Below are 18,855 nucleotides of genomic sequence, written 5' to 3'. Positions count from 1 at the left end.
ATCCTCATTTGCAAAATACAAAGATTTCAAACTTTTTGCTGATAGTTCTCTCTGTCTGTCTGTCTGTCTGTCTGTCTGTCTGTCTCTCTCTCTCTCTCACACACACACACAGAGAGAGACAGACAGACAGACTCACCGTTTCTCACTGGTTACAAGGGATATTCAATTATTACAAAAAAAGATGTTGCTGTCATTTATTAAACATTTGCATTCCTTATTGTTATTTAGCAAGTCACAGCTAATACAAAACCCAAAGCACTTGACTTCAGGAAGTTTAGTAATTCATTACCATATGTACTCAATCTTTAACTACTTTGCATCACTAAACACCAGAATCATCTAAATAGAAGGTCATGCTGAACACCACACTTGTGTCGGGTACAAATTTATGTTCAGCTTACAATTTTGTGCATTGCTATGTGGTATAAACCACATCCTTACTTAAACCCCAGCATCACAGTGTGTGCATGCATTTCAAACTTGGGTTCTCTCTCTTCTGTCTTACTTTGAGATGGCCTCAAAACTAGCGTACAAAACCCAGGAGGACAGCTTATGTGTTCTTTAGCTATCTATTGACAGCTATATTGTTTTTAACTCTCTCAGGTTGAGAAACTGAGACCACATTGTCCAATTCCCACTATTATGTTTTCTAAAGAAAGTCAGGTCCAGCACTGTGCAAGCTGTCATCAACATGCTTTCAGAGAGGAGGGTATAAACATGCATTTGACTCAGCTATGTGGTTGCTGAACAACTCCAAGCATGCCTGGAAGAAGCGGACCATTTGGATCCCTTCCAGTCGGGATTCAGGCCTCATCATGGGACTGAAACTGCCTTGGTCGCACTGGTTGATGATCTCCGGTGGGCTAGGGACAAAGGTGAGAGCTGTTTCCTAGTTCTGCTGGATCTCTCAGCGGCTTTTGACACCATCGACCATAACATCCTTCTGGACCGTCTAGAGGGGTTGGGAGCTGGGGGCACTGTCATACAGTGGTTCCGCTCCTTCCTCCTGGGCAGTGTTCAGAAAGTGGTGGTGGGGGGATGAGTGCTCAGACCCCTGGGCTCTCACTTGTAGGGTGCCTCAGGGTTCTGCCCTCTCCCCCATGCTTTTTAACATCTATATGCAGCCGCTGGGAGAAATCATCAGGGGGTTTGGGTTGGGTGTTCATCAGTATGCGGATGATACCCAGCTCTACCTCTCTTTCAAATCAGAAGCAGTGAAGGCAGTGAAGGTCATGTGTGAGTGTCTGGAGGCAGTTGGAGGTTGGATGGCGGCTAACAGATTGAGGTTGAATCCTGTCAATACAGAAGTACTGTTTGTGGGGCACAGGAGCCAGGCAGGTGTGGAGGACTCCCTGGTCCTGAATGGGGCAACTGTGCCCCTGAAGGACCAGGTGCACAGCCTGGGAGTCATTTTGGACTCACAGCTGTCCATGGAGGTGCAGGTCAATTCTGTGTCCAGGGCAGCTGTTTATCAGCTCCATCTGGTAAGCAGGCTGAGACCCTACCTGCCTGCAGACTGTCTCGCCAGAGTGGTGCATGCTCTAGTTATCTCTCGCTTGGACTACTGCAATGCGCTCTACGTGGGGCTACCTTTGAAGGTGACCCGGAAACTACAATTAATCCAGAATGTGGCAGCTAGACTGGTGACTGGGAGCTGCCGCCGAGACCACATAACACTGGTCTTGAAAGACCTACATTGGTCCCAGTATGTTTCCGAGCACAATTCAAAGTGTTGGTGCTGACCTTTAAAGCCCTAAACGGCCTCGGTCCAGTATACCTGAAGGAGCGTCTCCACCTCCATCATTCTGCCCGGACACTGAGGTCCAGTGCCGAGGGCCTTCTGGCAGTTCCCTCGCTGCGAGAAGCCAAGTTACAGGGAACAAGGCAGAGGGCCTTCTCGGTAGTGGCACCCGCCCTGTGGAACGCCCTCCCACCAGATGTCAAAGAGAAAAACAACTATCAGACTTTTAGAGGACATCTGAAGACAGCCCTGTTTAGGGATGCTTTTAATGTTTAATAAATGATTGTATTTTAATATTTCTGTTGGAAGCCGCCCAGAGTGTCTGGGGAAACACAGCCTGATGGGCAGGGCATAAATAAATTATTATTATTATTATTATTATTGACGCAAACACTTCCATGGGTATCTGATAAAATAGTGGTTTGCTAATGGCATGTGACTTGCACACTCAACAGAAACCATATTTGTTGCATACTATATACTTTTAACTTGCTTGCCTGAATTTCAGTATACAATGAAGACATAATCTGCTGTACTGTAAAACTTTACAATATGCTAGGATAAAGGTTATCTCCAACTACTCACTGTATTTGGGAAGAGAAATCTATATAAAGTTATAAAGTCATCAATTTTCTCTGAGGAGAGCTCATTTCAATTAATGTGTCCAGGGATTTAAAAGTACAGAGATATTCTTAGGTACCTTACACATAATTAATACACAAGTTTGGTTTTTTCAGTACCAGAGGAATACAACTGATACTTAAATGAGCCCAGGTGAGACTACTGTTTGCATGCTCCAGAGACACACATCAGAGGGCAGCCTGATAGCTTGTACAAGCTGTAGTGGGAATGGCATTATACCACAGCAGCACTGCTGCAAAAATAATGTCTCCTGCCTTGACTCTGCCACCATTTTGATATCCCCTGACTGGGATTTGGGTCACTGGGGCAGCAGCAAATATTCCTGGACTGTGAATGGTTTTCTTGAGTAGACACTGTGCCTACCAGCTATATAAAAAATAAGAGCTGTTCCAGTACACAGCAAGCAGGGAGGGAAGGAGGCAGTAATCCTTAATGTAGCAACTGGGTAAGAGATCATTCCTGTGATAGGTTCTTTTTAGTTTCCTGGTAAGGACATCCATAAGAGGCAACAAACTGCCCAACAGCTGATATTACTCTGCCAAACCCTTACATGCATGCAGGAGGAAGCTACATTCATTCTAACCTGGAAATGGGTAGTGCCAACTGGACTTGCTAATTAATTTCTAACTACTGAAGATTATTAACCACGACTTCCTGTGAAGTTCTTGCACAGTTGGAAGACTCTGCCTCTGGTCTCTATCAGTTATGCAGTGATGGCAAAGCTATCAGAAGGTTCTTGTCAGAAAGCCAGATGGCAGCTATTTGTGGGCTACAAATGCCAACCGCTGAACTTCCTTGCGAACAAAAAAAAGTGTGAGAAAAATCATTCCAAATATTTCACATGGCTGCTTCCAGAAACAAAGTTTGGTAGCACAGTTATATAGCGAAATTAACCAACAGCAAGAAATTCAAAACTGTTAATACGATTAGAATTAAGTGAACTATGCAAACTTATCACAGGAATCCACATTAACGTCACTATAAAAGCACCTGAAAATGCATTTCATGGTTAAAAAGATACAAGATTAGTAGGCAGTAAGCAAAATCCTGTATCTTCAGCTACTTTTAGCAGATATAGAAAATGGCGCAAATACTAAGGCCAAGTTCAATTTTATTTCTGAAAGAGGGCTCAAACAAAATATTACTGGAGGTATGCAACAAGGACTGAATATTAAATACTGACTCAGAACTATTGCAATGGCCATTATCTCTTGCGTCTCTCTCTGTTGCTATTTTATCACAGTTGCTGGTTACCTTTTTTTCTTGCCTTTCCTCTGAGGAGCTCAGGGCAATTTCTAGTCCCCCTCTTCCATTTTATCATCACAAGAAGCCTGCAAAGTTAGTAGGGTTGCCATATTTTGAACTATGGAATGCTATGGTGGCTCTAACCATGGAAAAAGAGGACACATGACAACCCTAGGAAGACAGTGACTGGACAAGGTGGAACTTCATGGCTGAGTGGGGATTTAAACCTTCCTATCCCAGGTCCTAGTATGGCACTCTAATTTTATTGGAAAGACAGCAAGCCAAACATCCAGCCATATGAAAGCAAAATTCAAATTATGCAGTAACACTTAGGATAGAAAGCCTGATAAATAACAAACAGTGCCAGTAACGAAGACTGGGGTACATATCTTGATAAGCAGCATCTGTCTAGAAAGCCCTCATCATCAGTTCTGGAAGCCAAGTAACAGTGATCAGATGGAATGCACACATGCTCACTCACTTTCATGAATACTGGCTGTGTATACGCTATTCCTGTAAAGCAAATTCAAACTACAATTTGGGTTGCTAGGAATGGCAACTCTGTCAAGGGTAAACTACAGAGCCCAGGATTCTCTGAGGGAAAGAATGTGCTTCGAATGTGCTTTAATAGGTACAATATGTACAAGGTCACTTTCTTAGCCAGTGCATATGCCTGTAACCCTTTTATCAAACATAGGCCTCTCCAAAAGACAGCAGTATGCTGTTCACAGGCTTACCCTACAATACGTAAGCACTGAGTATCGAGTAGCCTTCATTAGCTGAAGGCAAAATTTTGCTTGCATCCCCATTTGGGAGGAGCTGCGATGCAAAATCAAAATGAGGGTTTTCACTTAGTGAGAATTATTCAGATGGTCTCTTTAGTGCAAGTAGTGGAGTAGGAGAGCTGAAATTTCGCATCTGGTAACCAATGCACGCCTCTGGTTTCAGATAGTACATGGGTAAGGTAAAGGTAAAGGTACCCCTGTCCATTAGGTCCAGTCACGGACGACTCTGGGGTTGCGGCGCTCATCTTGCTTTACTGGCCGTGGGAGCTGGCGTACAGCTTCCGCGTCATGTGGCCAGCATGACTAAGCCACTTCTGGCGAACCAGAGCAGCGCACGGAAACACAGTTTACCTTCCCACCGCAGCGGTACCTATTTATCTACTTGCACTTTGACGTGCTTTTGAACTGCTAGGTTGGCAGGAGCTGGGACCGAGCAACGGGAGCTCACCCCGTCGCGGGAATTCGAACAGCCGGCCTTCTGATCAGCAAGTCCTAGGCTCTGTGATTTAGACCACAGTGCCACCCGCGTTCCGTACATGGGTAGGCGAGTCTAAAAAGCCCGGGACACAAATTTTCGAAGCCCTCTAGTGGCTATGGGGGTTCATTTACCAGAAGTAATGTACAGTATTTAGTGGGGACGTGGGTAGCGCTGTGGTCTAAACCACTGAGCCTCTTGGGCTTGCCGATCAGAAGGTCGGTGGTTTGAATCCCCGCAACAGGGTGAGCTTCCATTGCTCAGTCCCAGCTCCTGCCAACCTAGCAGTTCGAAAGCACCCCCCCAAAAAGTATGAGTAGATAAATAGGTACTGCTCTGACGGGAAAGTAAATGGCATTTCCATACGCTGCTCTGGTTTCAGTGTTCCGTTGCACCAGAAGCGGCTTAGTCATGCTGGCCACATGACCTGGAAAAACTATCTGTGGACAAACGCTGGCTCCCTCAGCCTGTAAAACGAGATGAGTGCTGCAACCTCAGAGTCGTCTGCGACTGGACTTAACTGTCAGGAGTCCTTTACCTTTACCTTTTTAAAATGTATTTAGTATTAACTCTAGAAGTGTATACTTGATTCTGACTGAACTGGGGAATGGCTAGGGAAACCCAGCCAGATGGGCAGGGTATAAATAATAAAATTATTATTATTATTATTAAACTAACCCTCCTAGACCACATCCACTAGAGGGCCAGGAAAATTTGTGTCCCGGGTTTTTAGACCCCCTCTACCCATGTACATGTACAGGGACGTGGGTGGCGCTGTGGGTTAAACCACGGAGCCTAGGGCTTGCCGATCAGACGGTCGGCGGTTCGAATCTCCGCGACGGGGTGAGCTCCCGTTGCTCGGTCCCTGCTCCTAGCCACCCTAGCAGTTCAAAAGCATGTCAAAGTGCAAGTAGATAAATAGGTACCGCTGCGGTGGGAAGGTAAACGGCGTTTCTGTGCATATGCCGGCTCCCTTGGCCAATAAAGCGAGATGAGCGTTGCAACTCCAGAATCATCCACGACTGGACCTAATTGGCAGGGGTCCTTTACCTTTACCCATGTACTATCTGAAACCAACATTGGCTGCCAGATGTGATCCCCCCCAGCTCTTCTACTCCACTAAAGAGGCAAAAAATACAGCTGATCACAAACAGGAGAGATAGGGAATTCATGCTTAGACAGAAGGCATATTAGTATTGAGCTGTGCCCAGCTGATTGTTCAGATCTTCTTATCTATTATCCTTATTTATAAGGAATTTGAGAGTAAAATTTTACGGAGTCTAACTCCTATACATATACGGTATGCACAGCCAGCAAACTAGTTTGTTTTCTGGTAATAAATCACAATGTGAAGCGATGATTTCTTATTGAGTTACAAATTGCCACTTGTTTTAACTATGGTTTCACAGTAACTCAAAACAAAACAACTTTCCTTAACCATGGTTTGTTTGGCCACCTAATACTCACCAAGCTACACAGGCACAAGCAGCTGAAAAACAAACAAACTGTTCACCAGACTGTTCCCCCCCCCTAAAGATGTCCTCACTCTTAAATCTGCCTGACAACAAGCTCTCTCCTCTCCATTCTCCCAATTCCTCCATGACAAGTTGCCCCAGTTGCTCTGCAAGGAGAGGGGAAATTTTTTAATGATCATTGTCAGCTGACTAATTAATATATACTTGGCTATCCTGATTGTTAACCCTACTTACAGCAAAAAGAATTAACTCTTCACAGAAACAAAACACCAATCTTTCATACAACACAAAAAGATACTAGCAGAAAACCTGTAAAAGTCTATTACTCCATTAGAGCAGTAGAATAGAGCTAAGGAATTTGATTATTGAGAGTCCATTTGATGTTTCTGTGATGCGGGTGGGGTGGGGGGAAATTAGCTTTATTCAGGGCATAACAGGAATGGCTGAAAACTTATGAGAAGATTTTCCTGGCCTGTTTGCACAACCAGGACCTACTGACAAGGTGAGGCAATGCCAGTACAGGATGTGAGACAGGCAGCAAAGAGTAGGCAGGAGTAACTAAGCTTTGGGGAAGCAAACTATGGTTTGTTTGCTCGTCTCGAAGACAGCAAGCTACAGCTTAAGAGTCATGTACAAACACAGCCAATATTTTAAACTGCTTTACAATAACAACAACATATGATAGCTGAACTTAGGTCTGGTTTCAAATCTCAGCTTATCCATGGACCTCTTGAGCAGCTCTGAACATGTCCCCAACTCTGAGTCCACAGCATAAGATTTCATCAATTTAGTTGCCTATTTCTCAGAACTAAGTGTATACGCGAAATAAATATTTCAAACTACTACTACTAAGAAAACGGGCCACACAGAGATCAACTAGGATTTTGCCTGATTGCATTTACTGTGCATTAACGCCATGGCCCATCCACTTTAAATGTACTCCTGAACTTCATTTACCATACTGCTTTTAACTCCACTGGAGACAAAATAAAGAAATAATTGCACTTCACTTTCCAATGTCCAACCAACACAACCCTGACTATGGGCTGATGATGATGAAGTATACAGAAGGGAAAGTAGCTCATATGATGTCTCAACGTTGTTATATCAGTAACTTGGCCAAACGACTCATGAATATTTGGGATCATAATAGAGCACTATATGCATTGGGAAACTCACTTTACTGCACTCTATCTTTGCAAGAAATCAGCATCGATAAGAAATGAAAACTAAAAACCAATGCAACATAAGCCTGTTAAAAATAAGAATTTATACTTACTGGTGGGAAGTCAAAATCTATCTGGCTTGCTAAATTTAATATATAGTCAATTCGAAACTGATTCTCTGGATTGGCTAGTTCAACTGGAGGTGCCAGGTTTCCCATTGCTGTCACTATTGTCTGTAGAAAAAGAGATAAAATGTTATCAGAAAGTGACGGGTTAAAATTTTAGTTCAAAGCAACCAGGAAAGGCTTGTAGACTTACCTCTATAGCTTCTTTAATATTGTTTTTAATATCCTGAATTTTCATTTTTTTCTCCCTGTAACCAAGAAAATAACAAATTAAATTTCTAGATCATGGAGAGATAGCTTTGAAGAGGAAAACAAAAGTCAAAGAACTTCTATCAAGAAAAATAATCTTCAATAAATCATCTAGCCAGCCAGCTGCTAGACACCAAATCTAAGTTTGGCGGGGAGCGGGATATAAAAGAGTTGAGGAATGGATTCTGATTTCAAACGCATGTTTCTTGTAATATATCTGAAACAACCTAACAAAGTTGCATTGTCTTAAGATTAAGAAAATCACTTACACTGCTTTGGGTATCAGAAACTCCAGGGATAAGTTCCTAAACAGGGACTCCACAGTTGTTCAACTGATAAAAATACACACATTGGCCTATTTCGCATGTAAGCCAAACTATGACAGAGCGTGAATGAGTAAATGTGCTGGTGGTTATTTAGAAAATAGCAGCTGCTTCACTTTGCCCCTGATGCTGCTGCTGAGCTGCCAGGAGCTTAAGACAAAATTTGGTGTGTGCCAACCTGAGCTCACGGTCCGTCTCACTCCAAGTCAATGAAGGGCATTTGTTCTTGACGTATTGCTCCAAGTTTGGGGGAGACAAAACATGAACCTGGGTTTGCACACAATGCTAAGCCAAACCATGGTTTAGCTCAGGGTAGTCCAACACACGGCCCATGAACTGCAAGTTCCAAAGGAGCGTTGCTCCTGGCAACGGCCATTCTCCTCCATTTGTATCTTCGTGTTCTTTCGACTAATCCAATTGAAAGGGGAAACACTGGCTACGTGGGGCTAGTCCCACAGAGGAAATCCTGTCTCTCAATTGGTTTGTGCCGGGGTGACAACGAATGGGTGCGAAGAGCGGGTGGCCCCTTTCTGGGCAGAGGCAAGCAGAGATGGGGATTGGGGGGATTTTCCATAAGCATCCCAGTTAGGTGGCAAGAGCCATCCCAGCATTGGTTTTCCATACAACTCCCCTCCGAGTAAGAGAAAAAATTATCTCAATCTTGTAGGAGAGTTTGGGACAGAGTAATTTATCACTGGCTCCCACACATACAGATGAAAAGTTTCTTCATGGAGGCAGGCAGGCTCTTTGAGATCATTTCTGGTTGTACCAATGCAAAATTATTTTATACAGTACAGTAAGAAGCTACAAATAATTACTGCCAGCAATAAAATATCGGGAGCAAATAAAAATGTGCTCTGCTCTAAACATTTCCTCTACGGTAGCTTGCAGGAGTAGAAAAGGTGTGTAGAAATACTTCTCTTCAAATATTCACATTCCAAAAAGTGAAACCAAAAGGATATTCTGCAACTAGATTTCCTGAGTCTATAGAAGTTAAGTATCTGAGTATGGGATGAAGGCATCTTAAACCTAGTGCACATTCATGGAAATGCACACAAATGGATACTAAAGATGTCTAGAACATGAAATTATAGAACTCTTGGGTGTTTCCTAGTAAAACATTCTTTTAGATCCTGTGATCAATCCAGACTGTAGCTGGGTTATTCTTAAAAAAAGAAAAGCCAGTGTATTGCTTTGCCTATAGACCTCACAATACTAAACCAGAATGGAGAGCCCATCAACTCCAACCAGAATAGCCTATGATAAGTGATGATGGGAGCTGTAATCTAGCCACACATTCCCCATTCCTGGATTAAATGTTACTGACTTGTATTTATTCTATAATTGGAATCAGTTCCTTTCATGATTCATTTTTTAATAAAAAAAATGTATGGTAAAAATACTAACCCACTTAACTTCACAAGCCAGGTTATTGCACTGTAAAAGAGTTTAATGGCAACGTACAATGGCAGGGAGGATACTTCCATGAGAGAATACGGGTGTCTACCTTTGTAACCCAAGAAAATCTTTAATAAAAATAATTATTAAAAAAAAAAGTACTGAAAGGTGTTCCTATTTCTACCTTACCTTTAATCAAACTAGTGTACAGACTGCAGGAAACGGTTTAACAAACACAAGTACAAGACAGATAAAATTTACTTAAATTCACACTAATGAGTGTGTGCAACCACTTTCTGGAGGAAAGAAAAACCCATTTGCAGCTTCCATTCTCTCAAAAGTGGAAAAAGCTAAGAACTAAAGAACTTGCACTGACACACAAATGCTATGAGATCTGGTGAAATCCTAAATACCTAAGCCTAGTACATTCTGTTCTGTGGCCATTCAGATGCCTCTGGGAAGTCCACCAGCAGGACATGAGTGCAAAATGAGTTCCTCAGCAACTGAAAAGGCATATTCTTTTGCAAATTGAATCTGTATAGTATGTACCAAGGCCAAAAACTTGCTGCCTAACTCTTAAGCCTCCAGCTGCTGCGTTATCATGGAAGAGCTGCAAATATTGTTATTGAGCCAGAGGAAGAACCAGACCTACAGAGATGTCAATCATCACAACTAGGGTGAAGGAAGCAGAAGGCAACATGGCACAAAGATGGCCATTATACATACAGTGAAGGGAGCTGAACTCACAAGTACTGTAGAGTAGGAGAAATATGCATATATCTGGTTACCCTCGTCACCTTGAAAACACAAAAATTCAGGACCAAAATTGCATTCTGGAGACACCATGTCATTATGAAAGAGGAAATACTTGCTGTCATCCCCCAAAGCTAATAAGTGTTCTACACAGTACACATTATTTAGATGGCTGGGAATTCCTGTAAAAAGTAGGGATTGCATGGAGTCTTTAGGCCTGGACTGCTTCCTTCCAAGGTACCCCTCTATCAGGTGCTGCTTATTGTTTTACTTTGGATTCAGCATTTAGCTTAATGGTAATTCAGCTCTTTAGTTTAGAAACATATTTTGCCCTGATTATTAAGCACCCTCTTTTCTGCCTATCTATTACAAACAAAGAGTATTTCCCAGTAGTCAAAGTGATGGCTCTTAGAATCATAGAATGGAAGAAGACCACAAGGACCATCCAGTCCAACTCCCTGCCAAGCAGGAAACACCATCAAAGCATTCCTGACATATGGCTGTCAAGCCTCTGCTTAAAGACCTCCAAAGAAGGAGACTCTACCACACTCCTTGGCAGCAAATTCCACTGCTGAACAGCTCTTACTGTCAGGAAGTTATTTCTAATGTTTAGGTGGAATCTTCTTTCTTGTAGTTTGAATCCATTGCTCCGTGTCCGCTTCTCTTGAGCAGCAGAAAACAACCTTTCTCCCTCCTCTATATGACATCCTTTTATATATTTGAACATGGTTATCATATCACCCCTTAACCTTCTCTTCTCCAGGCTAAACATACCCAGCTCCCTAAGCCGTTCCTCATAAGGCATCGATTCCAGGCCTTTGACCATTTTGGTTGCCCTCCTCTGGACATGTTCCAGCTTGTCAGTATCCTTCTTGAACATTTAATTCAGAACATAATGCTCTTAATTCAGAACATAATGCTGACTCTCCTGACAAATCCAGGGGAGTAGGCAAACATGTTAAATATTATTATTTGAAGGATAAAACGTTCTTAATATTAAAGTATCATTTATCTGAACTAACCTTGGTTACAAGCTTGTAGTTCATCTGGAGAAAGCTGTGTACTCCTTCTAAGCCAAAGTTTTGCTTAATGGGATGTATTATTGTGTGATCTGTTCAGAATTATGGATTAAAACCACCGTTCAACAAAAGCCTCCCTGCATCTCCCTATAGACCTCAGTGCATGATATCCACCAATCCAAAAAACATCAAGAGTGCAATCCTATACCCTGAGAGTAATCCTCACTGAACTCAGTCAGACTTACTTCTAAGTAGACATACACAGGATGATGCTGTTAATTATGCTTTTCCTTCACCACCGTGGTCCCAATAATATTCCTATTAATTGATAATGGTCTGTTTTGAAGCCTATACACCTCGATTATATAACTGATCTACTACTTTGTAGTCACTTTTATGCTTAAACGTAACACTTTGAGAAGCATACATTCTCCTTACTGTGGCTAGAAAGAAAAGTCAATACAACATTCCACACCAGCCCAAAGATGTTATGTGCAGTACCTGTCAAAATTAAAAAGGTTTTCCGGCTGCTCTTTCTTAGTTCGCCGAATTTATTAAACTATTCTCCACTTTCTTAACCCATTAGAAAGAAAGTACCGCATTTTTCGGACCATAACACACACTTTTCCCCTCCTAAAACGGAAGGGAAAAAAGTAGCTGCATATTATGGAGCGAAGGCAGCAGATTTCACGCTACCCGCTCCTCCCCCTTCGCCGCTGCTGTCGGCAAAGGGGGAGGAGCGGACTGTGCAAAAAGCAGCGCTTTCCCGCTGCCCGCTCCTCCCCCTTCCCTGTTACTGTCAGCAAAGGTGACAGGGGAAGAGCGGACAGCCCGAAAAGCACTGCTTTCCCGCTGCTGGCTCCTTCCCCTTCGCCGACAGCGACAAGGGGGGAGGCAGCATCAGCCTGAAAACGAGCTGGTGCTGCCGCCCCCAGCCTTTTAGAGGAGGAAAACCAGGGAAAAAATTTTTTTGCCCTGGTTTTCCTCCTCTAAAAATTAGGTGCGTGTTATGGTCCGGTGCGTGTTATGGTCCGAAAATACAGTAATTTTAATTGTGCTCTCCCAACTTTCATTTACTTCACCAGTTCTTACTTCACCAATTCTTCTAAATTGATAGAAATAGGAAGATATTCAAAGTCCAAGTATTCATTGGATTTAGCACATCAAATCATACCTAAAGACTCTGGCCCTCATATGAGGCTAAGAATTGGTCTGAGCCTACAACAGTCTAGTAATGGAATAAATTGCCTTGCACTGCAAGTTTTAAAGAAGGACTTTGTTGGACAACTAAAAATTCTATTGCAATGAAGACATCAGTAATTTTTCTAGTCAGTAATGCTATCATACGGATGTGAAGCTTGCAAAGACGCATGCTCAAGAACAGCTGTGTGCTTTTTGAACCCCAATTATTATTAATAATGAGTGTATAATGTTTTTAGCCCTGAGATGAATTTTGTAAGATGGGCAGCATTAACATGAACATTTGGTTTTTTAAAAAAAGATATGCAGAGATGATTTGGCCAAAAGGACTATTCAGGAACTGTGGATTCCTATTTGTGCTTCCATTGGATAACACTAGGTGCAAATCTATCCAACACCTCACTACATACACCCTTGCTGTGATGAGTAGTATCAACTCTCAAAAGCAGGAATGCCTAACATGTGGTACTCCAACTCCAGCCAGCATTGTCAATGGTTAAGGATAATAGGAGCTTTAAGGTGGCTCAATTCAAGGCCTGCAAAACACAAAAAGCAGCAGTTACATGGAGCCAGTGGTGATTCTTGAGCACAGTGTCATATGCTCCCAGCTATTACCTGGCCCTGTTAGAAGACTTTGCATCCAAAGATATGTAACAAAGTTCAAATGTTTAGTGGACTTCCACGTTACAGTGGTACCTTGGATTAAGAACTTAATTCGTTCTGGAGGTCCGTTCTTAACCTGAAACTGTTCTTAACCTGAGGTACCACTTTAGCTAATGGGGCCTCCCGCTGCCGCCACCACGCAATTTCTGTTCTCATCCTGAAGCAAAGTTCTTAACCCGAGGTACTATTTCTGGGTTAGCGGAGTTTGTAACCTGAAGCGCCTCTAACCTAAGGTACCACTGTACTGATAAAGCCAATTAAGTGATGATGTATTTCAAAGTGGTGCAAAATTTCTGCAACTGACAAGCTGCTAGGTAGTCATCTTTGTCTTTAACACAGGAGCACTCAAGTCCCTATTTCTGTCTATGTTACCATGCCCCTATGGCATGTTCGGTAAACAAAGAGTCTTATTTCAGCAATGAACATATAACTTCATTTTGTAATATTTACTAAGTGTACATTTTTCCGTGACAATGATGCACCATGTTTCCTGCATCAAGAGTTCAACCAATAACCTGTACAAATTAGTAACATTTCAACAATTTAAAGGAAATGAGAAACTGAACTACTTTAAACAAGGTATCTGAAGAAGTGTGCATGCACACGAAAGCTTACTTAGTTGGTCTCTAAGGTGCTACTGGACAAATTTTTAATTTATTTTGACTACTTTATACAAGTGTAGAAAATCTTTAGTTGCTGACTTAAGCAATGTACAACCAAGGAAACACTGGGTGAAATTCAACGTAGCACTATGTGGGGTGTGAGTGTATGAAATGAACTCTACTCACACAACAGAACCTTCCCTGTTCTTCTTCCCTTGTGCATCACCTGCTTTGGGTTTCCCCTCAACCATTTATAGCTGATTTTGAGGGCCTGGGGACGGGAGTATAGGAGATGGGAGTCATTTTATGTAAGTGGACCTTATCCTGCTCAAGCAGTAACTTAGTTGAATCTCACCCACTATTCTTTAAATTACTACTGTTCAAAAACATTGCCAGATTATGATTCCATCCTTCTAAATTAGGAAGGGACCATTAAGATAAAATGTTTTAAAATATAAAGTTTATTCTTTTTAAGCCACCAACATCTCTCAGCATTCCCCCAATGTATTATTTTACACATAGCATTTAAGGGTGCATATAGACACATTAGGCTTGCAGTTTGCCCCAATTTGAGCAGAAATACAAAATTTGATATACAGTTCAGAAGAAATCTGTTCTACTGGTTTTAAGGGCTTGCACAGTGCTGCTTAGCTGAGCTTTGTGACAATCCAAACCCAACCCTTCCTGCAAAACAAATTTTCAACTTTTAAAATTTATTTTGCTAGTCTTGTTTTTAAAAAAATGCTGAACATTTGATCAGAGAAATATGCAAGGTACTTTAAAAGTAACAACAGACAGCCCAACTTATTGTTTGACAAGCAAATGGGAGGGGGTCAGAAAAGGGGGCTCATCTAAAAGCAGAAAATCTGGCATGCCCACCTATAAATATCCTGATTGATTTTAATACAGTACTAGGCAAAATGGCAAGAAATGAACTATAAGAGTCACATTTATCCAGTGGTTTATATTCTTATCTCAGACATTTCCATACACTTTTAAGTATCACTCAATCTTTCTTTAATTCAAGTTCTGAGGTGCAGCCACATAAACTTATTTTAAACGCTTTCTATATAATGCTTTGACCCAACTGAGATTAGAATAAACTTCCATCCCACTGGGACCATGCAAGTTGTTACAATTGTGATCAGACTCTTGTTTTGACTGTTTCAGAAGGACTAAAAAGAAGCCTTCGTCACTTTCTCAGGAAGGTCACTGAAGTTTTGTTGAGACACCAGAGAAAAACAAGTTGCAATTCCAAATAGCTTCAAAAAAGAAGTTGCATTTTAGCTGTGTCAAAGATCACAGCATTCAAACTTCCTTGGTATCCAAGAGTCGAAATCAAAATAAATGCATGTTTGCTTTAAGAGCTTTTTATCATGTAAATTCTTAAAAACCTGCTGTGTCTGATAAAATTATTCCCCGGAGGCAAGCTGCAATCAAATCCCATTAGCTGTCATACTGGAAGTGAAATGCCCCACACCTCAACAATGATCCATTTAAAACAGGGAGGAACATTTTCAGTCCAATGGCCACATTCCCTTCTGAGAGCCAAAGACAAATGTGGGCAGAGCAACAAATCTAAGTTTTACTTTTGTACAAGCTAATTTCTACACACAGTATTCTATTCTTCATACAGTCAAGCAAAAGGCATCATTTGAGCTCAAGGACGTGTGCCAGCCTAGTAAAAAGACTTTAGGGTGTGTCTAGGAGACTCTCAAGAGTCTCAAGCCTTGGAAGGCTATATCGGCCCCCTAAGTCTGAAGTTCCCTACCTGTGAGAAGTTATGGGGTTCAGCAACACATACACAGAGAGAAACATACAGCAGGCTCGTTTCTTTTTTACCCTGTTGACGGCCCCAAAATAGGGTTCATCTGTGGACATTGTTTTAGAACACTAAATGCAGTAATTTGTAGACAACAATTTGAGTATGTCAAGCACTACAAAATTCTTATTTCACCCTTACAACATCCTGGTCGGGACATAAAAGTATGCCTCTCCTAGCCCCTTACCTTAACTACAGTTCATGCTGAACAAGGTTCCCATTTAAACTAAGGTTTGAAACCAACAGGTTTAGCATAAGTCATGGCTTAATGGATATGAAATCCATTAACGTGTCCTCCACTACACTGCACCTATTGCAGAGATCCTCTTGCGTCAGAACAATGATCCTATCGATCAGGTATGAATTACTGATACAGTACTCTGATTAATTTTATGTTAATCTTTTCAATGAGGGGCAGAAAGAGTTGAATGTGTCACTTAATATAAATGCACACAAGGTTGAAAAATGTACAAGTTTGTTCTGGATATAAGCTTTCATGTGCTTAGCTGGTCTCTAAGGTGCTGGACAATTTTTTTAAAAAAAATTATTTAAACCTGTCATATAATTTTAACTCTCATTTTTTCCAAGTACAATTTATGGGACAAAAGAAGTGGGCATACATGCCTACTTTGCTTTAAAACAACCCGACAAAATGGTTTGCAAAATGTATTGCATTTTTAAATACAAAAAGCTAGATGCCTCCTTGCCTTCACCCTGGTAAATAGGTGAGTGAGAGACAGACCCAGTTCCCACATAATACTAAGTATCATGTACAATAGCTTCCAACTACATGAACAAGCCACAGTGAACCTTAGGAACCCTACCCCCAAGTTTTGTGCACCGGGAAATGAGAAGCATATGCTTTCAGTTTTAACTACCCACAATTCCTAATGATGTCTGAACTTGCGGAACTGTGGTTAGTTTTTAAATATAGTCTGAGAACAAGCCAGGATCTGAAACTGAGTAACTACCCAACAAAATATTTCCAAAGAATCTAGCTTTTCAAACTTGAGCTTAGCCAAGAAGTCTGTATCTGTTCTAATTTTGAAATTGCTCAAAAAACAAATATGGAAAATTCACTACTATGTTAATGATTGTAACCTCAATTTAACTAGGAAAGGGCACATATCAAACCTGCATGTTTTTTGTTTTTATTTTTAAAAAGAATTATATTTAACCTCTCCAGTAAATCATTGCCTATTCTAATGTAGCCTCTCAGGGAGTCAGATCAGAATAGCATCCATTGGTGGGTGGTGTGGGGATTATGTAAATGAAATTTTAAGGCAGAAATGTGTTTATTTCTTTAAATTTAATATTTCAACAATCTTATAAATATCCTACTGAAGTGCTTAACATGAACTGAAATGGAAAACAAATCATAACGTTAAGATTCTACAAACCACCCAACCAGCAATGTTGTCAAAGACAGTTTGGGGTTTGTTTGGTAAGTGTGAATACTCTTCTGTCTGTTCCACACCATGCCATCTTATCCACAAGAACTACTGTGGAAACAGACACCTAAATGGCCAGACATAACCTTCTACAAACATACCACAACCCCCAAAACAGGTAAGTACCTTTTAAGTGTTACCCTACTAATTTCAATTAAGGAAAAACCCTCTGTTATAAACTCCAGATGGGTAAAAGTAGGAATGAAGAAGGATTTCAGAACAGGTGTTGTGTGCGTGTCTGCGTTTGAAAATTCTCTAGCCAATACAAAACAAACCCATCAACTGCCCCACTTCATCTCAGCTGATAAATGTCATCTGCCCCTTTTCTCCCTCCCTCCCATACTTAATTTGTGAAAGCTTGGCTGGAATCAGGGGTGGGTACTAGGAGAAGACAGCAGCAAAGTCAAAGCCTGCAATTCCTGCAGATGTGAACTACGGGCGCTGTAGGGTTAAAAAAAATTTAAAATCTTACATTCATTCTTTTCTTTTCTTTTTGCTCACCAGCAGGAATTAAAACAAAAACAAAAACCCAGCAAAATCAAAATACCACCACAAAACTACATTTCCCAAGGTTAAGCTGAGAGTGGCTTCATCTAAGTCATTTCTCACATTGCATGAAATAATTCTGGCCACGCCTGGGAGCCTGACACTGCTGACACTGGGAAGAGTAGTTCTTTATGCCTCCGGACTCATTCCTTGAACAATGGAGGGTTTAAGCATGCTCAGAAAGCATGACTGGAGGGAGCTGAGAACTTGACTCTCAGAGGTAACTTCCCACTCCCCAATGCAATTTATTAATGATGAGGAAAACGGCTATATGGTAGAGGCTGGAAATGTTACAGGAACTTTTCTGAACTGTTTTTTTTAAAAAAAAGTTTTGGGGAATTCTCAGGAAAAGCCACCCTACCCCGCCAATTCTATATTTATGAGCTTTTGCCCATCTTTACTTAAAAGCCCTCTGTGATCAAAACTCTTTGGCCTCAGGCCTTTCAGCTGGAAATTGCTTCCAATTCTGAATTTCTTTCCTTATATCATGCTTGTATATGGATGCCTCTTTTTAGTGAAACATGAAATTACTGCAATTCTATTTGTTCATATGAAGCACTGACATAATATTTTTTTTCTGTTTTGCAGGCAAATCTTGCAGACAAAATCCAGGATGGTGATTCACAAATGCCAGTGTGATAAAACTGGGACATTCTGATCTAAAATCCCAAAATAATCTCAATTTACTTTGTGGTCATTAGTGATAACATACATATTATATACTTAAGCAACTGGTTCTATTGAGGCTATGAGTTTGTACTACTTCATATTTTGTACTTTGTTCTGTCAACTGAAATAACCATATGAAAAACTTTAGATAGCAGTGTAAAGGCCTCAGATTATTCAAAATGCACCTGCCCCTTAAAGTTCTCACCTGGTATTTATTTACATTTAATTCCATTTTTAAAAGAAAGTCACCTGACCAATTAATATTCACTACCAATTAATGTAGGATTTTAAACTGAGAAACAAAGCCAATTCGAGTCATTTTATAAATGACTGATCAGACATGAACAAATCCCATTTCATATGCAAGCTTGCATCCATCTGCTATATAAATACATGATCCCGATTAGTTTCAGCAAAAGCAATGGTCATTTATAAAATGTGCATCAATCCTAGCAAACCAAGACTACACCAAGTTGTACAGGGATGTGACTTGGCATTCTGTGACC

General features: G+C 41.1%; 1 protein-coding gene across 9 annotated transcripts in view; it reads right to left on the bottom strand.

Annotated features, from left to right (window-relative positions):
• Nucleotides 1–18,855, bottom strand: part of GNAS (GNAS complex locus) — a 193,460-nt gene that overhangs the window by 59,050 nt on the left and 115,555 nt on the right. For all 9 annotated transcript variants that reach the window (XM_035123345.3, XM_035123346.3, XM_035123349.3 and 6 more), the window contains 2 exons: nt 7,848–7,902; nt 7,643–7,762 (listed from right to left, as the gene is read on the bottom strand). In XM_035123345.3, the coding sequence (XP_034979236.1) occupies nt 7,643–7,762; nt 7,848–7,902 (175 nt within the window). The remainder of the gene's footprint in view (nt 1–7,642; nt 7,763–7,847; nt 7,903–18,855) is intronic.

This window comes from Zootoca vivipara, chromosome 7 (genome assembly GCF_965207765.1).
Source record: "Zootoca vivipara chromosome 7, rZooViv2.hap1.1, whole genome shotgun sequence".
Lineage (NCBI taxonomy): Eukaryota > Metazoa > Chordata > Lepidosauria > Squamata > Lacertidae > Zootoca > Zootoca vivipara.
The sequence above is the reverse complement of the archived record's forward strand: the minus strand, read 5'-3'. Positions and strand labels throughout refer to the sequence as shown.